Genomic DNA, 25,435 nt, shown 5'->3' on the forward strand with positions numbered 1-25,435 from the left:
AAAAACCCTGCATCTAGCATTTGGATCTCTGGAGATTTACCCTTTTCCCGAGGAATCCATCAGATCCTCAAGCTTATTCATACTGATTAAAACGCAGAGAAGAAGCAATTTGGTTTCTTTAAAGGTACAGTGATTCTGGATTTCTAATTTAAGCCATTGTTTAGAGCCCCCGCCCACCCCCAAAGTTGATACAAGAATCAGTATAAAAATCAGCAAAATTTATCTGCCCTTGCTTGACTCAAACAGCAAGCTGTTCTATTAGGATGGAGGTGGGGCAGCCGATTTCTTAATTGATCGCTATCAAAGCCCTAGTGAGGCCTAGCGGAAAGACTACAGGCTTGCCTGCCTTGTGACCCTGGACAAATCACTTAACTTTGGTTTTCAGCTTACTCGTCTGTAAAATAGGGATAAAATCACCATTGGCCCTGCCTCCCACCAACTTGGTGTCCTTTAAGCGAAATTAAACTCCACCTGAGTCTCATCACATGGCCCCGAAAAGGGTTAACGGAAGCCCTCCTTCTGCTGGGTGATGACAGAGAAAAAAAGCAGTTGGAATATTCCATGCCATCTGGCAGGGGATTCAAAACTGACTTTAGGACACCGGAACCGGGCCGTTAAGCCGTACTTCAATAGCATAACTGAAATACTTCCAGTGAAATCCATCAGGTCTCGTAGCGGTTACTGAGAGGGAAAGCTGTATCTCCAAAAGAAAACCTAATCTTGATCCGTGCCGCCTCCCGGAGGATGGAGCTCATGGATTGCGCTGTGGCGTTTGGCCACAGGTGGGAACTGCAAAGATCTCTTTGGCAACAGGATGGGAAACCTTAGGACCCTCCGATATGATGGCTAGTACCTCTAGGAAGCCTGTCCTGAGCTGAGGTGGCCATAGAGGGATATCTGGTTCGGAGGGAGGTCCTCTTACGGTTGGAGAAGCCATAGGTGAGGGGGCTTTCAGGGAACAGAGTCACTGGCCCGGGTATGAGGGCGGAAAGAAGAGATGACAGGGAATTCCAGAGGAGAAGAGAGGACCGAAGAGGACAATTTGGGGAATTCTTTTTATGGGTGTAGAGGGAGAATAGAAGGGGACACGAAACTGAGCCTGAGGAACTCCCACAATTAGAGGATGGGAGGCAAGAGAAAGTAACTGAGAAGGAGCCGCCAGAGAGATAGGAAGAGAAGCAGGAAAGGACGGCAACACTGAAGTCAAGGGTGGATAATGTTTCCGGGAGCAGGGGGTGGTCGACGGTGTTGAAGGCAGCTGGGAGGTCAAGGAGGTGTAGGATGGGATAGAGACCATTGGATTTGGTAAGAAGGAGGTCACCGGTGACCACATAGAGGGGGATTTTTAAGGAGAGAAGGGGGTGGAAGTCAGATTTAAAGTGTTCAAGGAGAAAATTGGAGGAGAGGAAATGGAGGCAAACTCCTCAAGGAGTTTGGAGAGGAACGGTAGGCAGGAAAAGGAGTGATAACTGGAGGGGGCCTTGGGGTCAGAGGAGAGTTTTTTTAAGGTGAAGGCATACATGAGCACATTGCTAAAATCGACCCTTTCCTCTCCATCCAAACTGCCACCTTGCATTTCCAGTGCTTCTATCCCGCATCTCCCTCCTCGCTGACCTCCCAGCCTACTGTCTCTCCTCACTCCAATCCATACGTTACTCTGCTGCATGGATAATTTATCAACAAAAACGTTCAGTCCAAGTCTCCCCACTTCTTGGGAACCTCCACTGGCTTCCCATTCATCTCTGCATCGACTAGAAACTCCTTACCATTGGCTTCAGAGAAGCAGCGTGGCTCAGCGGAAAGAGCCCGGGCTTGGGAGTCAGAAGTCATGGGTTCGAATCCCAGCTCTGCCACTTGTCAGCTGTGTGACTGTGGGCAAGTCACTTAACTTCTCTGTGCCTCAGTTACCTCATCAGTAAAATGGGGATTAAGACTGTGAGCCTCACATGGGAAAACCTGATTACCCTGTATCTACCCCACTGCTTAGAAAAGTGCCCTGCACATAGTAGGTGCTTAACAAATACCAACATTATTATTATCATTATTATTTAAAGTCCTCAATCAGCTTGCCCCATCCTAACTCACCTCAATGATTTACCTCTACAGACCAGCGCGCTCACTCCGCTCTTCTAACTCCAGCATACTCGCCATGCCCCTCTCTCATCTGTCTTGTTGCTGACATCCTTGCCCTGTCCTGGAACTCTCTCCCCCTCCACGTATGCCAGACCACCGATCTCCACCTTCAAGGCATTTTTAGGGTCATATCTCCTCCCAGAGGCTTTCCCCGATTAAGCCTTCTTTTCCCTGGCTCACTCTCCCTTCTGTGTCATCTATGCACTTGGATCTGTGACTTTTGGACATCTGATATTCACTCAGCCTCCAACCCTACAGCTTTTACCTATCTTTAAATTGTATATTAAAAATTACTTATTTATTCATATTAATGTTTGTCTCCCCCCTCTAGGCTGTAAGCTCATTATGGGCAGGGAATGTTATTGCTACATCTGTTGTACTGTACTCTCCCTAGAGCTTAGTACAGTACTCTACACACGGTAACTGCTCAGTAAATACCACTGATTGATTGATGAGTTCGGGAAAGGCTGGGTGATGGACAGATTATGCAGTGGACTCTGATACTTGCTCTTAATAGTATTTCTCATCGCCCACAAGGGGAAGGGAATTCATTTCTTCTGCTACTGGGTCTTTACTCTCTGCCCAGTTTTCTCCTCAGGAAATTGCAAAAGAAACACTCTCAGAATTAGGACCAACAGTCTTTGGGGTCCACAAAGTAACTGAACAGTGTGCAGGTTGACCTGGACCACTTGGAAAAGTTAAAGATGTTAGATGTTCCCTCGTGCCCATTGTTCATATGGATGTTAGGGAGGGCAACCACCACACTCTTCCCAGGAGCATCCCGTTGCTATTGTTGGAAACAGAATACTGGTGTGAATGGACCTGTTGGTTTGATCCAGTAATGATGTTGCTTATGTGCTTATGGTTGCTTCAGCTCCTACTAACTCGTCCTGCAAAACCAGTGAGGAAAGATTCTCTTTTAAGCCGTCCTTATAGCGCCAGAGACGACTCACACCGTCTCTCCATTTATGCTGGTGTTGGTAAGTTGCATGTTATCTATTTTTTCTCACGGTCCCCTAGATAACTTCCAAAGATTGTCGAATTTAATCCATCACCTAAACTAGAGACTTGAATGTTGTGATGCATTTGTATTGTAGATGCTCAGAAACAGAATCGAGACAAACCACAAAAAGAGATGAATCAGATCAGTCATGAACTTGCCAAGCAGCCTGAGACTTCCTCAGAAACATCTGCAAAATCAATAAGATTTCCTCACCATGATTCTTCTGCCTCGGGAAAGGGAAGCGGAAGGTCTAAAATGTACGGAACGCTTGGATCACATTCAGAACTGGGCACAGCTAACTCAGCTCAAACAGTGGGTATAGGTTCAGCTAGGAAAACTGAACACTCTACTGAACTTCACGTGGCTTCCTCTCACATGGCTAGTTCACCTCCTGCTACGTATTTTTTCAAAACTGATGAAGAAAGGCCCACTTTTAATTCGGTTACCAGCTTTGGAGATCTCCCCAGCATTTCTCATCTAAGATACTCTTCAGGAGAACCCTCGAGGTACGTCATTAGGAAATCAAAATGCAGTTTTCAGTCCCCAGAAAAGTTAATGTTTGAATCACTTCTTAGTGCTGGGCTGGATAAAACAGCAAACCAGATGACCCGACTACCTTGCAGACATTCTTGTTCACTTAACGGTGAGCCTGAGGGACAGAAGACTTCATACTTTTCTCAAGAACCGTTTTTCCCAGCGATGAGAACAAACGTTCACTTTGCAAATCGAGCAAGAAGCACTAATTTGCCATTTTCTTTCACTTCTTCACATTCAAGTAGAAAAGGGAACAGGGCAAAAAAAGCCCCTGAACCACCATTTGAAAGAACTATTAGCAATTTTACAAGTACACCTTCTGGGGAGTCCTTGCGAGTCAGCCAAAGAACGAAACAGGAGCAGAAAAATGTACAAGCTTCCACTAGGCCTCGAAAAAGACTGCAATATGATGCTTTTAAGAAACAAGAACATGGACCCATGGGGGACCATTCTGTAAATAAATACTTTAATCCTTTGAATCGATCATTTAAAGATGCTTTAGCAACCATGACCCAAAATAATTCTGAAACAACCACGCAAATGACTCTAACAGAAGCAGATCAGTTTGCTAAACAGCAATCAAGAAAATTTAAAAAACAGAAAACTGAATATATGGAAAGGATAAAGAAAGGTAGGAGCTACAAATTAACAAAAAGTAGTTATGTTATTTCAAATAATACCTCTATACTCATTTTAGGAGATATTTACGACACTGTGGGTTAACAACCCACAGTACGCTGAACTACGCTATCATAGCTAGCTTGCTTCCTTACTCTTTATACAAATAAGGCCTCCCTGCCCTTCTGATGGTATAACTGAATCTATGGTCTAATGCAAGGGCTCAGAGTGAGCTTTGTATTATAACGTATATCATTTTATTATACCTACCACATTTAGCATTCTAATATTTCACTTTATACTTCATGTAAATAAATCTCATTAATTCTTTTTAAAGAAGAGTTGGGTTATTTTCCACAAACGAAAACATTTTGCTAATATGTCGCAAGCAAATGCATGTGTTAACTTGAACTAGAAATAATTTGATTTGTATAATACTGGCATAGTCTTAAAGGTGAATATCTCATTTCTCCACAAGCTATTTGAAGTACTGAGTGCTCTGTGTCAGTGAGAATTTGTCTCCCAGAGCTAGAATCGAGGTAGCTGAGGAAATTTGTCTGCCAAGGAGAATTTAGAGTTGAGTTTGAGTTCTTTCGACAGCACAGAAGATAGGTGCTATATGACTTTGAGGTATTTAATTTTCTGGGCAGAATTGCTCAAAACACGGCCGAATGGATATTCATGACAGAGTGGGAAATTGCAGTGGTAGCATATTTGAATGCATCTATTTCACTTATTGATCGAACATATTTATTAAGCACCTGTTGTGTGCAGAGCATTATACTTAGTGCTTTTGAGAATAAACTAGAGTTAGACATGATTCCTATCCTCAAGGAGTATACAATCCTGCAGGTGAAATACAGTGAAATAATGTGCAGATAGTTGGAAGAAAGAAGGCAATATGTGTATGAGTTAGTGCAAGATAATAATAATTGTGGTATTTATTTGTTAAGCCCTGTGGTAGATACAAGTTAATCAGATTGAAAACAGTCCCTGACCCACACAGAGTTCACAGTCTAAGACAGAACCAACTCTGTTTTACTGTACTCTCCCAAGCACTTAGTACAGTGCTCTGCACACAGTGAGGACTCAGTAAATACCAACTGATTGACTGTATAGGTATTTGGTCCCCACTTTACAGATGAGGAAACTGAGGTTCAGAGACGTTAAGTAACTGGCCCAAGGTTACACAGCGGATGTGGCAGAGTTGGTATTAGAATCCGGGTTCTGAGTTCTTAGTAGTAGGATATGTCAGTTAATGTGTACAGAATTCCCTTAGGGTATTTGTAAGTACACAAGTGCATAGGGATAATAATAATAATATGTTGGTATTTGTTAAGCGCTTACTATGTGCAGAGCAATGTTCATTGCGCTGGGGTAGATACAGCATCATCAGGTTGTCCCACGTGAGGCTCACGGTTAATCCCCATTTTACAGATGAGGTAACTGAGGCACAGAGAAGTGAAGTGACTCGCCCACAGTCACAGAGCTGACAAGTGGCAGAGCCGGGAGTCGAACTCATGACCTCTGACTCCGAAGCCCAGGCTCTTTCCACTGAGCCACGCTGCGATATAGCATAGGGGAAAGATAAATTAACTGGTGAAGGCTTCCTGGAAGAAATATGATTGTGGAAGGACCTTGTAGAGGGGGAGAGTTGTGGTCTGGTGAATTCAAAGGGTGACAGAGAGAGTTCCATGCCTGGCGATGGACGAGAACAAGATGTTGAGGCAGGAAAGAAGAGGACAAACTACAGTGAGCAGGAGAACTGGAGAGGAAGAAATAGGGCTAGCTTGCGTGTACTGAAAGCAGAGACTGGATAAGTAGGAGGGAGAGAGTGGACTAAGAGCCTTAAAGCCAGGTGTTTCTGCGTGATATGAAGAGGAACGGGTAGCCAACAACAAATTTTAAGGAGAAGGGACATGTGCGCAGAATGACATTTTAGAAAAATGATTCAGCCGCAAAGTAAAATGTGGACTGGAGGCAGGGTGATCTTTGAGGAGTTTCTGTTATAGTCAAGTTGGCACGTGACAAATGTTTGGACCAACGTGGTGATCATTTGGGTAGAGAAAAAGAAGTGAATCCTGGAAATGTGGAGGAAAAATCCACAGGATTTAGTGACAGACTGAATATACGTACTGAAAGAGAAGGAGAAGTCAAGGATAATGCCAAGGTTATGAGTTTCAGAGATGGGAAGGGCGGTGCTTAGTACAGTTCTCCGCAGACAGTAAGTATTCAATAAATACCACTGATGGATTGATCATTTCCCCACTCTATTAAGTACCCACTGCTCCATCTCCACAGCACTTGGGTAGGTATATTCACACTTGGTTGCTTGCCCTAGCTGAAATTTATACTGAGGGCAGGGAGGGTATATACTTACCCAGTTTTACTCTCCCAAGTGCTTCTTAATCCAGTACCCTGCCCAGAATACTTACTCAGTAAATAATATTGCTTTGCTGAGCAAATCAAAGTTGAGATGATATATTAAAATGATTTTGAAGGTGGAGAGAGCAGTGGAGACAGAAGGAAATGAGGATGAGGTTGGCGGTGAGAGAGACGAGAACTAGGCACCAGAAGCGAGTTGGATTGAGAAGCGCAAAGAGTCTGAGTTGAAGTGTAGTGGGACAGGGATGAGGATAAATAATGGGAAGAGAGTTGATTAAGTGTCTTGAAGTCAATGGTCAGGAGTTCCTTACTGACGCGGAGAGGAGTGGGCTATCTGAAATCGCAGGTCTTTCGTTATATACACCTGGAATGCAGGGACCAAGGCAACAAATTCTCTTATACTCTGCCAAGCACTTAGTTTAGTACTCTGCACAGAACTGAAGCTTATAAATACTATAAATAATTTGCTTTTGCAAATATAAACTCCCAGCATTCAATTTTGCTTCCTCACCCATCTGTATTTACCCAGGTTTTCTAATTGTTGCCGAATTTCCAGTTTTACAGGTGCAACATTTGCTCCTAAAGGAAAATCTTCAGAATTGATTTATTGATTTGATATACTGTCCATTTTCTCCTCCCAGGCACAACCGATTTTTCTCTTCCTCATCGGAATCAAAACAGTGCGAAATCTGACCACTTGTTGCCGAATGGCCGCTCTGCCATTCAGTGTAAACATATTCCTTATCACCTTAATAACAAGGTTGTTCTTAAAAAGTATTTTAGTCAATTTGGAAATGTGCAGGAGGTCTATATCAAACGCAACAAATACATGGCAGTTATCTACTTTGGTGATCATGTAAGTATTCAGAGTGGTAAACTGAAAAGTGTACAGATCATGAAAAGTGTAACCGAAATGGAAAAAAATGCTAAATTAAATCTGTGTAGCACTCAGGACTCTGTAATCACTCAATAAATGCTTAGTTTCAATATTGGCCACTAAAAATGTACATTTTTTTCACATCAGAGATACTGAATATTAAGATTTGTGTCTTACCACTTCACTAGAAATTAAAGATTCTACTACCATTCCAAATTACTATAATAATGTCAACTTTTTCTTAGGTCGTTGTTTTGCTTTTAAAATTTATTAGGGTTTGATATACAATGTCATTTAAAAAAACATAAAAATGACAAAATCAAGTGGCCTCATTTTCATTAGGAAAAGCACAGCTCTATATGCTTTTGGAAATTTAGTTGTTAGGAACTATCCTTTTCTGGTTTGGAGTATTCATTTGCTCCCATGGCTTCAACTACATTTCTGAGTCGACGGTCTCCAAATCTACCGCTCCACTCCCGACCTCTCTCTTCCTATGCAGTCTCACGTTTCCTCCTGCCTTCGGGACATCTTTACCTGGATGTCCCACCGACGTTTTGAACTTGACATGCCCAAAACAGAACTCTGCATCTTCTGAACCCAAACCCGGTACCCCCACCTTGAATTTCCCCTAACTGTTGAGAATACCACCATCCTCCCCGTCTCCCAAGCCTGTAACCTCGGCATTTCTCATTCGACCAATGTATTCAGTCTGTCTCCAGTTTCTGTTGGCTCCAACTTCACAATATCTTTACAGTCTCCCCACCTTCCTCTCCATCCAAACTGCTACCCACACTGATCCACGCACTTCTCCTGGCCTACCTCGACTGCTGCATCAGCCTCTTTGCCGACCACCCAGCCTCCTATTTCTCCTCCCTATAGTACACACTTCACTCTTCGGCCCGGATTGTTTTTCTAAAAAACAGTGAGTCTAAATTTCCTCATTTCTCAAAACCCTCCAGAGGTTGCCTATCCACTTGCATCGAACGGCGACTCCCCGACATCAGCTTTAAGGCACTCAATCAGCTCTCCACCTTCTTCCTTATCCTGTTGATCTCCTACTACAACCCAGCCCTCACACTTCACTCCTCTAATGCTGAAAGTCTCGCTGTATCACGGGTTCAACTGTCTTTCCACTGACACCCCGCCCACGTCCACCCTCTGGCCTGGAACTCCCCTTCTCTTCGTATCGGAGAAGCCACCACGCTCCCCAGCATCAACCATCTAAAATCCTATCTCCTCCCCAAATCCTCCCCTTATAATCTCATTTTCTCACCGTATCTGCCCTCCCTGCTGCATCAACTTCGCACTGGGTATTATACCCCTTAACATTTTCATACTTAACCCAGCCCACAGCACTTTCGTATCTATCCTTTCACTCAGCCATTTCCTCTGACCGTAATTAAGTTTAATGTCTCTTTCTCCATTCTAGATTATAAGCTTCTTGACGGTAGGGATCGGGTCTACCGACTCTATTGTACTCTCCTAAGTGCTTAATACAATGTAGTGCACACAGTATGTGCTCAAGAAATTCCATTGATTGTTTCATTTTCCTGGATTTCTGTTGTTTCAGTGATAACTGTATGAAATCATCACGTATGTACTTTTCCAGGTTTCTGCTGGGGCTGCCCTGGCAAAGGAAAAGGGGAAGAGATTACATAGAAACATCGTTATGTTTTGGCACAACCAAAAATCAAGTAAGTGAAATTTGAGGGGCATTTACACGTTAGTGGAGACTTCGATAACCTAAGAAAACGGCTCGGTGGAAAAAGCCTGGGCTTCGGAGTCAGAGGTCATGGGTTCGAATCCCGGCTCTGCCACTTGTCAGCTGTGTGACTGTGGGCAGGTCACTTAACTTCTCTGGGCCTCATTTAACTCATCTGTAAAATGGGGATTAACTGTGAGCCTCACGTGGGACAACCTGATTCCCCTGTATCTACCCCAGCGCTTAGAACAGTGCTCGGCAAGTAGTAAGCGCTTAACAAATGCCGACATTATTATTATTATTGAACTTTTTTCTTCCAGGTGGATCAACGTGTAGGACATTCCATGACTTTTCTGAGAGTTCTCACTGACTTTACTAACGACTCTTTTCCTTTTTTCATTCTTAAATGACTTTTAATGGTATGTGTTATGCACATACGATGTCCCAGGAACTCCACTAAGCTAATCAGGTTGGACACAGTACGTGTCCCACTTGGGGCTCACAGTCCTATACAGGTGAGGCATCTGAGGCCCAGAGAAGTGAAGTGATTTGCCCAAAGTCAAACAGCAGAGAAGTGGGGGAGCTGGGATGAGAACTGAGGTCCTTCTGACTCCCAGGCCCATGCTCTAGCCATTAGGCCATACTGCTTCTCAGCGATTAAATAAAACACTGGTACTAAATCGATCAGAACTTGCAAATGAGCTTCCTCCAGTACTGCTATTCCTCCTATTCACCCTACAATTCCTAGGTGTTTGTATCCATACCTCTTTAGCACTTGATATTCACTCGACCCTCGGTTTATACTTACGTATACATCACTATATTCTCCCATTCCCTTATCGAAAATCTGTTTTAATGTCTGACTACCCCTCTAGGCTGTGAGCTCCTTGTGGGTAGGGAATATGTCTCTCAACTCTATTGTTTTCTCCCAAGTCAGTAGTACAGTGCTCCTCACACAATAAGTGCTCAATAAAAACGATTGATTGATTGATTAAGGGAAGGTAATTCCCTACTCCCTGAGAAATTTACAGACTGCAAGGAGACGAGAAAAATAAATATCGAGTGTGTAAACACGTGCATGTAAGAATATCCATATTTAAAAATACTACATTGGTAGTGTCTCTGAGCACTCAGATTAGTCAGTCAGTCGTATTTATTGAGCGCTTACTGTGTGCAAAGCACTGTGGTAAGGGCTTGGGAGAGTATATTCTAACAAAATGTCAGATATATTCCCCACTACTCTCCTTCTACAGTCCAGTCCGCACACTTTGCTCCTCTAGCGTTAAGCTTCTCACCGTGCCTCGATCTCCCCCGTCTCACCGCCGACCCCTCGCCAACATCCCGCCTCCGGTATGGAACGGCCTCCCTCCTCAAATCCGACAATTACTCCCCCTCAGCTTCAAAGCCTTATTGAAGGCCCATCTCGTCCAAGAGGCCTTCCCAGGCTAAGCCTCCCCTTTCCTCTTCTCCCGCTCCCTTCTGTCGTCGCCCCGATTAGCTCTCTTAACTCTCCCTCACCTCCCAGCTCCACTGCACTTCTGTACATATCTGTAATTTATTTATTTGTATTACTATCTCCCCCCACTCTAGGCTGTAAGCTTGTGTCGGGCAGGGAATGTGTCTGCTTATTGTTGCAGCGTATTCTCCCAAGTGCGTAGTACAGAGCTCTGCGCATGGTAAGTGCTCAATAAATACGACTGAATGAATGAATGAATGCCCACAAGGAGCTTACAGTCTAGAGGAGGAGGTTGGGGGAGGTTTAAGGGCTGGGAGGGCACACATTCTAAAACATAATGTCACATTCACCGGCGTCTTTAACGAAGAATGGACCCGAACCAAAGCAGCAGCAGAAGGTAAACTGCAAGTGGTACAGCCACGGAGACCGGCACTTACTCCTGGCATTGAGGGAACAGAGGCAGGCCGTCCCAACAGTCAGCGGTGGAGGCTGCCCCTTACTGAAGCTTCACCTACTTTTTCATATCTCTGCCGCTTTGCTTTCAGAAGCAGCGTGGCTCAGTGGAAAGAGCCCGGGCTTGGGAGTCAGAGGTCAGGGCTTTGAATCCCGGCTCCCCCACTTGTCAGCTGTGTGACTGTGGGCAAGTCACTTCACTTCTCTGTTCCTCAGTTCCCTCATCTGTAAAATGGGGGTGAAGACTGTGAGCCTCACATGGGACAACCTGATTACCCTGTATCTCCCCCAGTGCTTATTAATACTGCTCTGCACATAGTAAGCGCTTAATACCCGCATCATCATTATTTATTATTTGCCCAGGATCAAACCTGTCCATATCTGAGTTTACGTATGTTTGGATGGGATGGATGGATATGTGTGTGTTTCTGAATTTGTGCGCTGAAGGAATGTGTTTGTGCTACAGTGAATGCATGCTTGTGGCAGGGTGTGTGTAGGCGGGGGAGGGTCTGATTTGGGTTGTTTGAGCAAGCGTGTCTGTTTGTGAGAAAGACTGAGGGTGTGACACAGGCTCAGAATGTGTCTTCCCTCATCTTCTCCTTTCTTTTTTGCCTATTCCTTAACATGCCGAGAAGCAGCATGGTCTAGTGGATAGAGCGTGGGCCTGGGGGTTAGAAGAACCTGAGTTCTAATCCTGACTCCATCACTCGTCTGCTGTTGGATCTTGGGCAAGTCACGACTTCTCTGTGCCTCAATTACCTCATCTGTAAAATGGGGATTAGACGGTGAGCCCCAAGTGGGGCAGGGTCTGTCTCCAACCTGATTAGCTTGTATCTACCCCAGCGCTTAATATGGTGCCAGGTGTATAGTAAATGCCTAGCAGATACTATAAATACAATAATGCACCACTATTTCTCTCATACCTACTCTGAGCAATGTACTTTTGGTTTAAGGGTTTGTGAGAAACAGCATGGCTTAGTGGAAAGAGCCCAGGCTTGGGAGTCAGAAGTCATGAGTTTGAATCCTGACTCTGCCATTTGTCAGCTGTGTGACTGTGGGCAGGTCACCTAACTTCTCTGTGCCTCAGTTACCTCATCTGTAAAATGGGGATTAACAATGAGCCTCACGTGGGACAACCTGATTACCCTGTATCTATCCCAGAGCTTAGAACAGTGTTCTGCGCATAGTAAGCGCTTAACAAATACCAACATTATTATTATTATTATTATCCCGCCCCTGCCACTTGTCAGCTGTTTGACTTTGGGCAAGTCACTTGACTTCTCTGTGCCTCAGTTACCTCATCTGTAAAATGGAGATAAAGACTGTGAGACCTATGTGGAACAATCTAATTACCTTGTATCTAACCCAGTGCTTAGAAAAGTGCTTGGCGCATAGAAAGTGCTTAACAAATACCAACATCATCATTATTATTATTATAACATGAATAAATGCACTTGTACTTACCTCCACTCATGATCTCCTTTCATTTTTTGTCTATTCCTTACCAGGACCCTCTATTTCTCTCATAGCCACTCAAAGCAAGGTATTTCTGCTTGTAGGGCTGTATGCATAAATCAGTGCACCTATACAGATATTGTCCACATTACTGGTGGAATAAATCGAGTAATAGTTTTCTGGGCTTAATAATAATAATAATAATAATAATAATGTTGGTATTTGTTAAGTGCTTACTATGTGCTGAGCACTGTTCTAAGCTCTGGGATAGATACAAGGTAATCAGATTGTCCCACGTGAGGCTCACAGTCTTAATCCCTATTTTACAGAGGAGGTAACTGAGACACCGAGACGTTAAGTGATTTGCCCACGGTCACACAGCTGACAAGTCACAGAGCCTGGATTCAAACCCATGACCTCTGACTCCCCAGCCCGGGCTCTTTCCTGAGCCACGCTGCTTCTCTAGCCATTCCAAGATTTTTTGTGGCTGCTGCTGTCTGTATCCCTCATGCCTCTTAAATCCTTCCCTCTGTTCTATTATTTGCTTCAGTTCCATGGAAAAAATGAAATCAGCCTCACCTGAAGGGAATTTTACCTGCCAGATCTCCTCTACCCTTCCAATTTTCCTTTCAGACACATCCAAAGTCCAGAATCTCCCTCTATTTCATTTTTCTGGGAATTGCGGAGCAAGCAGAAAAGGGACAAAGAAGTTTTAGATTTTTCCTCTACAGACCTCTCCTTTAGCTCCAACTTTGTTCTTCTCCTTCTTTAGTCCTCATTTCCCACTCACAAGGAACTCATAAACTTTTCTGGGGACATGCAGATCGAGAACTAAGAGTAATTGATTATAGAATGCTTGCTTTTCTTCAGTCTCGAATCTTAGAAGAACTGGGATGTGTTTCGGCTGAAAATATTTTATTAATGGCCAGGACTTCTAATTTTCTGTGGTTTCATTACTTTGTGATCTACAGGTTACGTTACATAAAGGAAGCTGAACAAAACATACTGGATAAAGACACCTTTAAAATTTATTTTATTCCATTTATTTCAGGAATTGGAAAGGAAGAATATTTAGCCAAAGGAAAAAAAATAAGAAAAAACAATAAAAGTGAAGAGGAAAACCATCAGAATTTTTCTCTTCAAAAGCCTTCAGTAAAATCTTTAGGCAATGATAATCTGCCTAGCAAGAGGTATATTGTTTATTTAAGAAGCTGCTCAGTTGAAATATTTTGATAAGGTCAATCCTTTGCAATTACTTTTAAGAAATGGATACAATTAATATTTTCAAAAATAATGAGAATTGTGGAATTGTTAGAGCACCAACTCTGTGCAAAGCACTGGGATAAGCACTTGAGTAGCTACAGACAATTAGATCAGACACACTTCCTGAACCACATGGGACAAACAATATAAGTGGTATAAAGAGTGAGTGTCCTATCCCCATTTTACAGAGGAGGAAACGGAGGTACAGTGAAGTTAAGTGATTTGCCCAAAGTCACCCAATAAGCCAGTGGGTTGTATTCTGCAAATTGTTTAACAGATGGCTAGGCATAACTTTGTGACTTGACTAAATACAGCATTTTCGAAAGGCTTTTTAACATGGAGAGATTTGTCTCAATACTTCTGAGGCGAGTAATTATCATTTTCACAGAGCATAAAATGGCAAAGTGACAAATACTATCACCACTTTATTGGGTTGGCAAACACTCATCTTCATTGATTTTTCTTATTCTTTAATCTCTCTTGAATTTACTGAATTTTATAGTCTCATTATACATGTTCCTTCTTTATTGTGATTTGATAAAACAGAGCTCTTGAGGGCACGGGTAGTACCCTTCCAAGAGTTTAGCACAGTGCTCTGCACACAGAAAGTGCTCATTGACTGAATGAATGCTCAATAAAAATTGATCATTTACAACTCACCAGATTTTAAGTTCCTTGAAGTCAGTTTCATGTCATCTCACTCTATTGTTCTTTCCAAGTGCTTAAAACACTGCTCTGCACTCCATAGATATAACAGATTGATTTAAAAAGTGAATGAGAATTATACCCTTATCCCAAATTAAATTATCGCACGTTTTCAATGAGTGTCTTTCTATTTCCTTAACTTTTCTTGCATCCTAAGGATTTTCCCCCTGCCTGGAATTCCCTCCTCTTTTAAATCTGGTATCTCCTCCTGACCTCATCTTTGGAACCTTTCTTAAATTACATCTTCTTCTGGAGGCCCTCCCCAATTAATTTCAAGTCTTCCCTGCTTAAATATCTCCAAAGGCCACTTCAGCACTTCCTCACTAATTTGAGGACTTAGGAGGGGTAGGGGAACTAGCTGAGGTTCATTCCATCCAAAATGTCATTTCTCTGCTATGGTATTTATTAAGTGCTTACTATGTACTGGGCACTGTAGTCAGACAGTCAATTGTATTAATTGAGCACTTACTGCAGTCAGAATACTGTACTAATCGCCCGAGAGTGCTCAGTATAATAATATAATAAAGTCCCTGCTCACAAGCGCTGAGGTAGATACAAGGTAAACAGGTTGGGCACAGTTCACGTCCCAGTTGAAGTTCACAGTCTTCATCCTTCTTTTACAGATGAGGTCACTGAGGCACAGAGAAGTCAAGCGACTCACCCAAAGTCTCACAGCAGACATGCGGCAGAGCGGGGATTAGAATCCAGGTCCTCTGACTCCCAGGCCTGGACTCTTTCCACTACTCATGCTGCTTCTCTCCCCTTCGGGCATGCGAAGCCCTTGTCTTGAGACCTAGTTTCGTTATATCAATCGATAGTATTTATTGAGTGCCTACTTTTCCCTCATTATTCTTAAATCTACCATCTCTATTTATGTAATTGCAGCCTTTCACTTACAAAACTTGAACTTCTAAGGGGACTAAACCAAGAGGAAGAACTATTTAGTTCTGATGCTCAAATGAAGCACCCAGAAAGTGTGAGATCAGCGGTATATGGTGTCAGCAGTTTGATGAGCAGAACTGCAAAGACTTCTGAAGAGAAATATAGAATCCTCGAGCAAAGGGATAAAATCCTAAGACTAGGTACGGCATCGTGTGCGTCGAGTCTGTTTGTAAACAGTAAGAAAGGAAAAGCAGAAATTGAATTGTATCAAGTGGCCTATGGACTACATTTCTAAATTTTAAATCCTAACCACCTACTTGGTGTCTTGTGCTTATGTAGCGCTGTCTTTTGTGTGTCCAGTCAGGTCCCCTACAACATATGCTTTCACTAGAAATTTTGGTCAGAATGGAACGGAAGAATTAGGTAGCACCCAACTCTGCAAATCTGTCTGATAGAATGCATTGCTGGAAGAATGGAAATGAGAAGCAGCGTAGCTCAGTGGAAAGAGCACGGGCTTCGGAGTCGGAGATTATGGGTTCGAATCCCGGCTCTGCCACTTGGCAGCTGTGTGACTGTGGGCAAGTCACTCAACTTCTCTGTGCCTCAGTTACCTCACCTGTAAAATGGGGATTGACTATGAGCCTCATGTGGGGCAACCTCATTCCCCTTTATCTACTCCAGCACTTAGAACAGTGCTCTGCACATAGTAAGTGCTTAACAAATACCAACATTATTATTATTATTATTATTAAATGGTTGTGCACATGCAAGGAGCTTATCAAGGTGTGATTTCTTTAATGTTTGTTTTCCTTCTGGAATTATTCAAGGAGATGTTCTCAGTGCCATAGGAGAGCTGAGGGTATTCTTTTATTTAATATTAAAAATAATTAATAATTATGATGTTTGTTAAGCACTTACTATGTGCCGAGCAATGTTCTAAGCACTGGGGTAGATACAAAGTAATCGGGTTGTTCCACGTGGAGCTCACAGTTTTAATCCTCATTTTACATAGGAGGTAACTGAGGAACAGAGAAGTTAAGTGACTTGCTCAAGGTCACACAGCAGACAAGTGGCGGAGGCAGGATTAGAACCCGCATCCTGTAACTCTCAAGTCTGGGCTCTTTCCACCAATTTCAGTATACTGTGAATAAAGGCAGAGTCCAGGATCCTTATGTAAATACATTTAAGTCTATGGGAAAACTTTTCCCAAAATAAGATGGGTCATAATACCCCAGCATTTTAAAAAAGATAATTTGTTAGTTTCCCATTCCTTAGCTGGCCCCAGCATGGCTAAAGAGGTCTTACAGGCAATTCATGGTAAATCACTCCTGACTCTCCCCTTCCCCTCATCCTTTCTCCTGCGCTTCTCCTAGGGACTTTCTTGATCCTTGTGTAATAATAATAATAATTATGGTATTTGTTAAGTGCTTACTATGTACAGAACATTGTTGTAACTCTGGGTTAGAAACAAGGTAATCAGGTTGTCCCATGTGGGCTCACAGTTTTAATCCCCATGTTACATTCATTCATTCATTCATTCATTCATTCATTCATTCATTCAATAGTATTTATTGAGCGCTTACTATGTGCAGAGCACTGACCTAAGTGCTTGGAATGGACAATTTGGCAACAGACGAGATAACTGAGGCAAGAGAAGCTAAGTGACTTGCCTAAGGTCACAGAGCAGACAAGTGGCAGCGCTGGGATTAGAACCCAGCTCCTTCTGATTTCCAGCCCTGTGCTATATCCACTTCACCATGGTACTCCCCAAACACAGACCCCTCCACCAGTCTTCTGATCCCCTTTCCAAAATGTGTCTCTTGTTATACTGTACTCTTCCAAACACTTAATACAGTGCTCTGCACACAGTAAGTGCTCAATAAATACAACTGATTAATTACTCCTATCCACCTTTCCTTTTTTTTTTTTTAATCAGGGGGCACAGGTGACTCCTACTCAAGCTGTCGCCACTGCTTACCCCAGCAGAAAAGGGGCAAGAAAATGTTAGGGAGATCATCCAGATGCCCGTTTCCTGACCCTACGTCCTTGCCCAAAAGGCAGCTAAGCTAGTTTGGCCGGGCCTTGCTGTTTCCTCCTGCTATTCTACGTCACTTTGGTGCTGCATCTTCATCACCAGAGAGTTGAGGTCCTCCCCTTAGCCCAGGAGCACTGTCCGCTGTTTAGAAGCTAAAAGCTGTAATAACAGACTGCAGCCACCCTCCCCCCCCCCACTGAAAGCAATTAATGAATGGGAAGCAGGGGAATGGGGAGGGGCTCAACCAGGTTTCCTTCAGGTGGACTGAAGAGAACACAGAATCAGGGTGGGAGAGAAGAGCTCTTTCTTTATTCTAGTTCCCACAGCCTGTGCTTCCTTCTTCTTGAATCCCGGCTGAAGTGGAGAACCCGGCCTGCAAGTTACTGGCAGACATCTGGGTAGGAGATGTTTGGAGGGCTGAAGAGGGAACTGTTTTCTTGGCAGGGATTGGATTTAATGTCAGGTTATTATTAAAGTAGCTTATAGATCCCACACTACTTCAATACCTGTCCTACTTAGACTGTGAGCTTTAGGTGGGAAAGGCTGTGCCCGACCTGATTATTGCCCAACCTGATTACCCCGGTGCTTAGTGCAGTGCTTGGCACATAGTAAGTGCTTAAGAACCTAGTACAGTGCTCTGCACACGGTAAGCACTCAATAAATGTGACTGAATGAATGAACTGCCATAATCATTCCTTCTTCAGTAGTTAGTGCGTGACATAACTCGGGATTTTATGTACTGTGGTCTTTCAATCAATCATATTTATTGAGTGCTTACTACTTGCAGAACACTGTACTAAGAACTTGGGAGAGTAGAGTATAACAATATAAAAGATACGTTCCCGGCCGACAGTGAGCTTAAAGCCTAGAGGGGGAGACTGACGTCGAGATTAAAAATTTACGATATGTACCTAAGTGCCGTAGGGCTTGGAGGGGAGATGAGTAAAGGGAGCAAGTCAGGATGACGCAGAAGCGAGTGGAAGAAAAGGAAAAGAGGGCTTAGTTAGGGAAGGTCCCTTGGTAAAGATCTGCTTTCGGTAAGGTTTTGAGAGGGGGGAGAGTAATTGTCGGATATGAAGAGGGAGGGTGTTGTTGGCCAGAGGCAGGAGGTGGGCGAGAGGTTGGAGACTAGATAGATGAAGTGAGGTACAGTAGTAGGTTAGTAATAGAGCAAAGTGGGCAGGCTGGGTTGTAGTAGGAGAGTAGCGAGGTGATTGAGTGCTTTAAAGCCGATAGTAAGTTGTTTCTGTTTGATGTGGAGGGCGGATGGGCAACCACCGAAAGGTTATTGAGGAGCGGGAAAACACAGAGCGAAAGTTGTGGTAGAAAAAAGGTTCCAGGCAGCACAGTGAAGTCTGGAGTGGAGTGGGGAGAGACAGGAGGCAGGGAGGTCAGCAGGAGGCTGATAACAGTAATCGAGGTGGGATAGGATAAGTGCTTGGATTAACGCAGTAGCAGTTTGGGTGGAGAGGAAAGGGCAGATTTTAGCAATGTTGTGAAGATTGACAGGATTTAGTGATAGATTGAATATGTAACACCAAGGTTACAGGCTAGTGAGACAGGTGATGGCTGCCTCTAGGTGGCTAGTGATCTATGGTGATGGGAAAGTCAGGAGAAGGGCACGGTTTGGGTGGGAAGATGAGTTCTGTCTTCGACGTGTTAAGTCTGAGGTGATGGAAGGACGTGATGATGATGGTATTTGTTAAGCACTTACTATGTGCCAAGCACTGTTCTAAGCACTAGGGGAGATACGAGGTAATTAGGTTGTCCCATGTGGGGCTCACAGATTCAATCCCCATTTGACAGATGAGGTAACTGAGGCACAGAGGAGTTAAGCCACTTGCCCAAAGTCATATAGCTGACAAGAGGCGGACCCGGGATTAGAACCCATGACCTCTGACTCCAAGCCCCTGCTCTTTCCACTACGCCACGTTCCTTCTTCTCTAAGTAGAGATGTCTTGAAGGCAGAAGAACATATGAAACTGCAGAGAGGGAGATAGATCAGAGCTGGAGTTACAGATTTGGGAATCATTCAACTAGATGTGACAGCTGAAGCTATTTGAGTGACTGAGTTCTCCAAGGGAGTGGATGTAGATGAGAATAAAAGGGGATCCAGAACTGAAGTTTGAGGGATACCTACAGTTAGAGGACGGGAAGCAGAGAAGGAGCCCAGGAAACAGACAGAGAATGACGGCCAGAGAGATAGGAGGAGAACCAGGAGAGGACGGCATCAGTGAAGCCGAGGTTGGGTAGCGTTTCCGGGAGAAGAGGAAGGTCGACAGATTCAAGGGCAGGTGATAAATTGACGAGGATTAGGATGGAGGAGAGGCCAGTGGATTTGGCAAGAAAGAGGTGATTTGTGATCTTAGAGAGGGTAGTTTCTGTGGCATGAAGGAGATGGAAGCCAGATTGGAGGAGGTCACGGAGAAAATTGGAGGAGAGAAACTTGAGACAGAGCGGGTAGACAACTCGCTCCAGGAGTTTGGAGAGACATGGTAAGAGGGAAATGGGATGAAAACTGCAGGGAGCTGTGGGGTCAAGGGAGGCGGTTTTTTTAGGGTAGGGGAGACATTGGCATGTTTGAAAGCAGTGGAAAAGAAGCCATTGGAGGATGAATAGTTGAAGATGGTGGTTAGAGGGAGAAGTAAGGAAGGGACAAGTGTTTTGTTAAGGACTCAGGCTCCGGGGATTTAGCTCTACTATAGAAATTATAAGGTGTTTCTAATATTCAATTATTGGGCCTTTAGCTTATACACATAAACACTTGTATACATATATATGAGTTAACATGCAGTTTCTTCTCTGTGGTAACTAAAGTACATTCTTTATTCTATTTTTATTTCAAAATCTGGTATAATCCTGGTGCTGCCCATATCTAGCAGTAGGGGTTGGGCTCACCTTTGCAGCGGTTTCTCGCAACACAAGGCTCCAGCTCCCACTCAAACCAAGCTACTGCCTGAAGCCAGAATCCTTAGTGGGCAAATCCACTTGCCCAGGCGATATGGAGAAAGTCACTAACAGTGCAGCTCACTTCCCAGATAACCCTGTGCAACACAGGGAGTTCTGTCCTCCAATTATACTCTCAGATGAGATAATATCATTTCCCAGAAACACTGCCATCTTTGGAAAGGAAAAAGAGCCATCTTGCAGCTGCTGATGATGTTGGAAGTGCTCTAGACTGTCCCCCAACTAGACTGTAAGGTCATCATGGGCAGGGAATGTGTCTGTTTATTGTTATACCATACTCTCCCACATGTGTAGTCCAGTGCTCTGCACACAGTAAGCACTCAGTAAATGCTATTGAATGAAGGAGTGAATGGTGTTGATCTCTGTAATATGAGCCAACCACCCATCTCTAAAATGATGTTCTTTCTTCCTCCTACTCTCCTGGATCAGGTTTATCGGCTGCCTGGGCTGTTTGCTGTTCCACTCAGTGGTTTTGACTACTCTCCTTGGTTCCTCGTGTTTCCGAAATGCCCATTCAGGCCACCTCCAGTTCACTGGGCCCGTACCTTTAATCCCCTGTTTGGCCACCCTCAAAATATAACCCTAACTCTCTTATCCAGAGTCCTTACTAATGGGTTGAAGGTGGGGGTCTATCTCCATGGGGCACATTGCCTCAAGAGGGACACTTCTGACACGAAAGGGGTTACCGTCATCCTCTAGATCCCACTGTCCCTGCTGCTACAGTCCAAAGGGGGTCAGCGGGACCTTCTAAAGTAGAGCAGTAGATATTTGTTGTGTGTCTGTATGTTTATAGCTCTGTGTGCGTGTGTGTGTGTGTGTGCATATATCTGTGTCTGCCTGTATGTTGATCAATCAATCACTGGTATTGAGTGTTTATTATGTGCAGAGCACCGTGCTTGGGAAAGACAGAATTAGCAGACAAGTTCCCATGTGTGCGTGTATATCTATTTATGTAACTGTCCCTGTGAATATCTGGGCCTGTGTATATCAGGGCCTATGAATGCCTGGGTCTTTTTATTATTCTCGTTATTCCCCCTCATTTCCTTGAGACTCCCTATCCCTCTGTCCTCACCTTTTTTCTCTCTGACCCCTCTTTCGGCTCTCTACTCTAGTTTTTTTCTCTCTTTAACTATTTATCTTTAAGTATCTTTACTGACTGTCTCTTCAGTGCAACACCCATTCATTCATTCAATCGTAGTTATTGAGTGCTTACTGTGTGCAGAACACCTTACTAAGCGCTGGGAGAGTATAACAATAAACAGACACAGGATACCCTTTCCCCTAGGCCCTCTTTTAAAGCTCAAAATTCATGTCATCCTCTCCTCTGGGCATTAAGGATGAGGAAGTTGCCACGGTCGGTCGTTGCCTGTAGCTCTTGGTTTTGCTATTCCAGACCAGCAGAGCCAGAATAAGCCACCCCCAAGAACCTGTAACCCATACAAGGGAAGCAAAATTCACGGGGAAGGAGAAGGATGAAAAAGTCAAGCAGTGGGAATAAAAGGAGAGATAGAGGTGCAAAGTTTGTTTTTAAATTTTAAATTAAAAAAAAGAATGGTATTTGTTAAACATTTACTATGTGCCAGGCACTGTATTAAGCGCTGGGGTGGATACAAGATAATCAGGTTGGACACTGTCCCTGTCCCACAAGTGGTTCCACAGTCTTAATTCCCATTGTATTGATGAGGGAACTAAGGGACAGAAAAGTGAAGTGACTTGCCCAGGGTTACACAGCAGATAAGTGGCAGAGCGAGGATTAGTGGAAAAGTTCCATTCTGTGTAGGCCTTTCTGCTCTTCTTCTCTGTCTCACCCTTTTTGATGTCTAGCTTCCTTCTGTGCCTGTACCATGACCTGCTTCGGGCTTACCCGACTCTCTCCTTCTATTTTTCTATTCCCATCTTTCTGTGTTTATGGTTCTCTGCGTCTCTGAGTTTCTAGCGGCCCTTTATTTCTCTCTAGCTTATTTTTGATCTTGTCTCTGGAAGCCCCACTCCGTGAAAGCCCCTATTCATTTGAGTTCAGTATAACCATTATGTGGCAACAGAAGTCTCAGTCCAGAAACCCTTAGGTCAATAAGAACGAAGACTCTTGTTTGTTTTGTAGCTCACATAAAAAGAACTGATTTGGATAAAGCAAAACCCATTGTTGGGACATGTCCGGATATGTGTCCTGAAAAAGAACGCTACATGAGAGAAAGCAGACAGCAACTCAGTATTTTTGAATTGCTTCCCGGAACAAGCAAGGTATCGCCACTGCTGATAATTATTTTGCTGATTTGTTTTTCCCGGACTGTATTTTCTAACACACCCATTATCATGCAGTCTGTCTTAGGTGTCCGATTTGTACGTAGACAGTCTGGTTTTTACGGATACAGTGCTTTTTTGAGTTCTCCGAGCTCTCTGATCACTCCTTAACAGTCTCTTTCACTGACACCCTTTCCTCCTCTCAAACCTAATTGTGGGTGTTCCTCAAGCTCTTTTTTGGACTCCCAACTCCTTTCCCTTTAAACTCACTCCCTTGTGAAGGACTTAAGCTACACCCTCTATGTGGATGACTTAAATCTATCCCTTTACTTCTCATCTCTTTCCTCCTCTGCAATCATGAATTTCTTCTTGCCTCTAGGACATCTTCACATGGTTGTCCCACTAGCCACTTGAGCTCAAAATATCTAAAACCAAACTCCTCATATTCCTTCCCAAATCCACACTTCCCAGTCAACAATACTGTTGTCCTCCATGCCCTAGCCTGTTTTTATCCTTGATTCCTCACTCTCTTTCAACCCTCACACTGTCTGTTGACAAATCCAAGCAGTTTTTCCTCCACAGTGTTTCACAGTTCGTCCCCTTCCTCTTCATCCAAACTACCACCATCACAGACCAGACACTGGGCACCTCCTGGCTAGACTACTTTTTCAACCTTCTCAAAGATCTCTCTGACTCAGGCCATATAGTTCACTCTGCTGCCCTGAGCATTTGTCTAGAATGTCATTCAGCAAATGTCTCTGCACTCTTCAGAAACTTTCAATGGTTACCCAGTCCTTGTTGGTTTAAGCAGAAACTCTCGACCATTAGCTCTAAGGTACTCCATCAGCTCTCTCCCTTCTATTTATCAACCCTCTCCTCCCAGTTCATCTCAGCTCACCCTCTTTTCCTTCCGAGTTAGCCTTTTCATTATGCCCCGATCGATCAAATGTCCAGAATGTCTCCCCTTACATAGCCACTGGCGGCAGGTTTGTACTCAGCCCATGCTCATTCCCGTGGACAATCCCGTTTAGTAAGAGAGGAGGGGAAGTTCTGGGTAGCACAGAACAATTGTTAATTCATTCACTCGTATTTATTGAGCAGTGCAATTCTTGGCTCCAGTCGGATGCCCCAGATCCAGCTTTTCTCAGCCGTTATTATACAGTTGGGGGGGAGGGGTAGAAGAAGGTGGAGCAATCTGAGGATTAGGAATGTTACTGCACCAGCTAAAGTCTGTAGGGAGACTAGCACTCATAAAATTATAAAATGATTTCTTGTAAATAAGAATGTGGACAAATGTGACAAAACTAGAGAATAGGAAATTTGGAAGGATTTTACAAGATGATTTTCATCAAACTAAATCCAGATAAGATGAAAAACCCATGGGGCTTACAATTTCAGATTTTTTTTTTCTGTTGGTGATTGTCATTTTGTCTATATTCCCTCAGGTGGACCACACAGCAGCAATTAAAGAATATAGCAGATCATCAGCCGATCAGGAAGAGCCACTGCCTCATGACCTTCGACCTTCAAGTGTCCTGAGCATGACAATGGATTACTTAATTACCCACGTGATGAACAAAATGGAAGGAAACACCCGAGAGTGGTATGATTTTATTTGGAACAGGACACGTGGTGTAAGAAAGGTAACCATTAAAATTCCTATCCCTTTGACACTCTGGTTCCATTCGATGCATTTTAATTTTAAGTGAGAATAGCTTTAAATGGGAATATTTGGGTGTGATAACTATTTCCCAGTTCCATTTCTTCATTTGCACATCCACATAAGGTAATGCAATAGCAGCTCTTGGATTTTCATGATTCTGTTTTTAGCCTTTAAGAATGAATATATGATAAAGATTTATTTGAACTGCTTATGATTAGGAATCATTTACTTCAGTTAGGAAACTGAGCCCAACAGAGAAATTGAGTAACTCTGAGCCTGAGACCTCATAGATATTGAACATCAATGCTGGAACTGGAAATTAGGGGTTCTGACCGCTAGTGCAGTATTTAAGCAATAAGACCAAATTGTTTGGTAATGGAAATGCAGATTTCACTGAAAATCCAGGTTTAAAATCACAGTTTTTTTGACTTTTTAAATTTGTAACTGTAACATCCCCAGACTGAGAATGTATATTCCATCCTGGGCCTCATTTTATAGATGGGGATGGGAGTTATTGTTATTAACTATGCATTATTATATTCTAATAATAATAAGGAATAATTATGGATTTGTTGGAGTGCTTAGTTTGTGTCAAGGATTGTTCAAAGGGCTGGAGTTCATCTACGAGTATGCTAAAAGCCGAAGATGATGATGACGACTGTGGTATCTGTTAAGCACTTACTATGTGCCAAGCAATGTTCTAAGCACTTGGGAAGATAGAAGTTAATCGGGTCAGACACAGACTCTGTCCCACACAGGGTTCACAATCCAAGTAGGAGCTGGAAGAGGTATCGAATCCCTATTTTACAGATGAGGTAATACAGAAACAGAGAAGTAAAATGACTTGCCCAGGATCACACAGAAGACAAGTGGCAGAGTCGGGATTAAAACCAGGTCCTTCTGACTCCCAGACCCATGCTCTATTCACTAGACCGCACTTGCTTCTCTCAGTGTGGGATCCACAGTCCTGGATACACTGGGCATAAAAAGAGGTCATCCTTATGGGTTGTACTTAAGGTTTTCCTGTGGCTGGAGCTGTTTTCTCTTTTACCTCTTGGTGAAT

General features: G+C 43.5%; 1 protein-coding gene across 3 annotated transcripts in view; it reads left to right on the forward strand.

The window, feature by feature from the left end:
- Nucleotides 1–604: 604 nt before the first annotated feature.
- Nucleotides 605–25,435, forward strand: part of LOC100083492 (germinal-center associated nuclear protein-like) — a 70,717-nt gene continuing 45,886 nt past the window's right edge. For 2 of the 3 annotated variants that reach the window (XM_029069693.2, XM_029069695.2), the window contains exons 1-9: nt 605–782; nt 3,008–3,113; nt 3,231–4,301; nt 7,315–7,529; nt 9,160–9,244; nt 13,668–13,806; nt 15,470–15,666; nt 22,570–22,709; nt 24,155–24,352. In XM_029069693.2, coding sequence (XP_028925526.1) covers nt 3,269–4,301; nt 7,315–7,529; nt 9,160–9,244; nt 13,668–13,806; nt 15,470–15,666; nt 22,570–22,709; nt 24,155–24,352 — 2,007 coding nt within the window. In that variant the 5' untranslated portion in view covers nt 605–782; nt 3,008–3,113; nt 3,231–3,268. The other variant, XM_029069694.2, reaches the window with a different exon arrangement.

Source organism: Ornithorhynchus anatinus, chromosome 7 (assembly GCF_004115215.2).
Source record: "Ornithorhynchus anatinus isolate Pmale09 chromosome 7, mOrnAna1.pri.v4, whole genome shotgun sequence".
NCBI lineage: Eukaryota > Metazoa > Chordata > Mammalia > Monotremata > Ornithorhynchidae > Ornithorhynchus > Ornithorhynchus anatinus.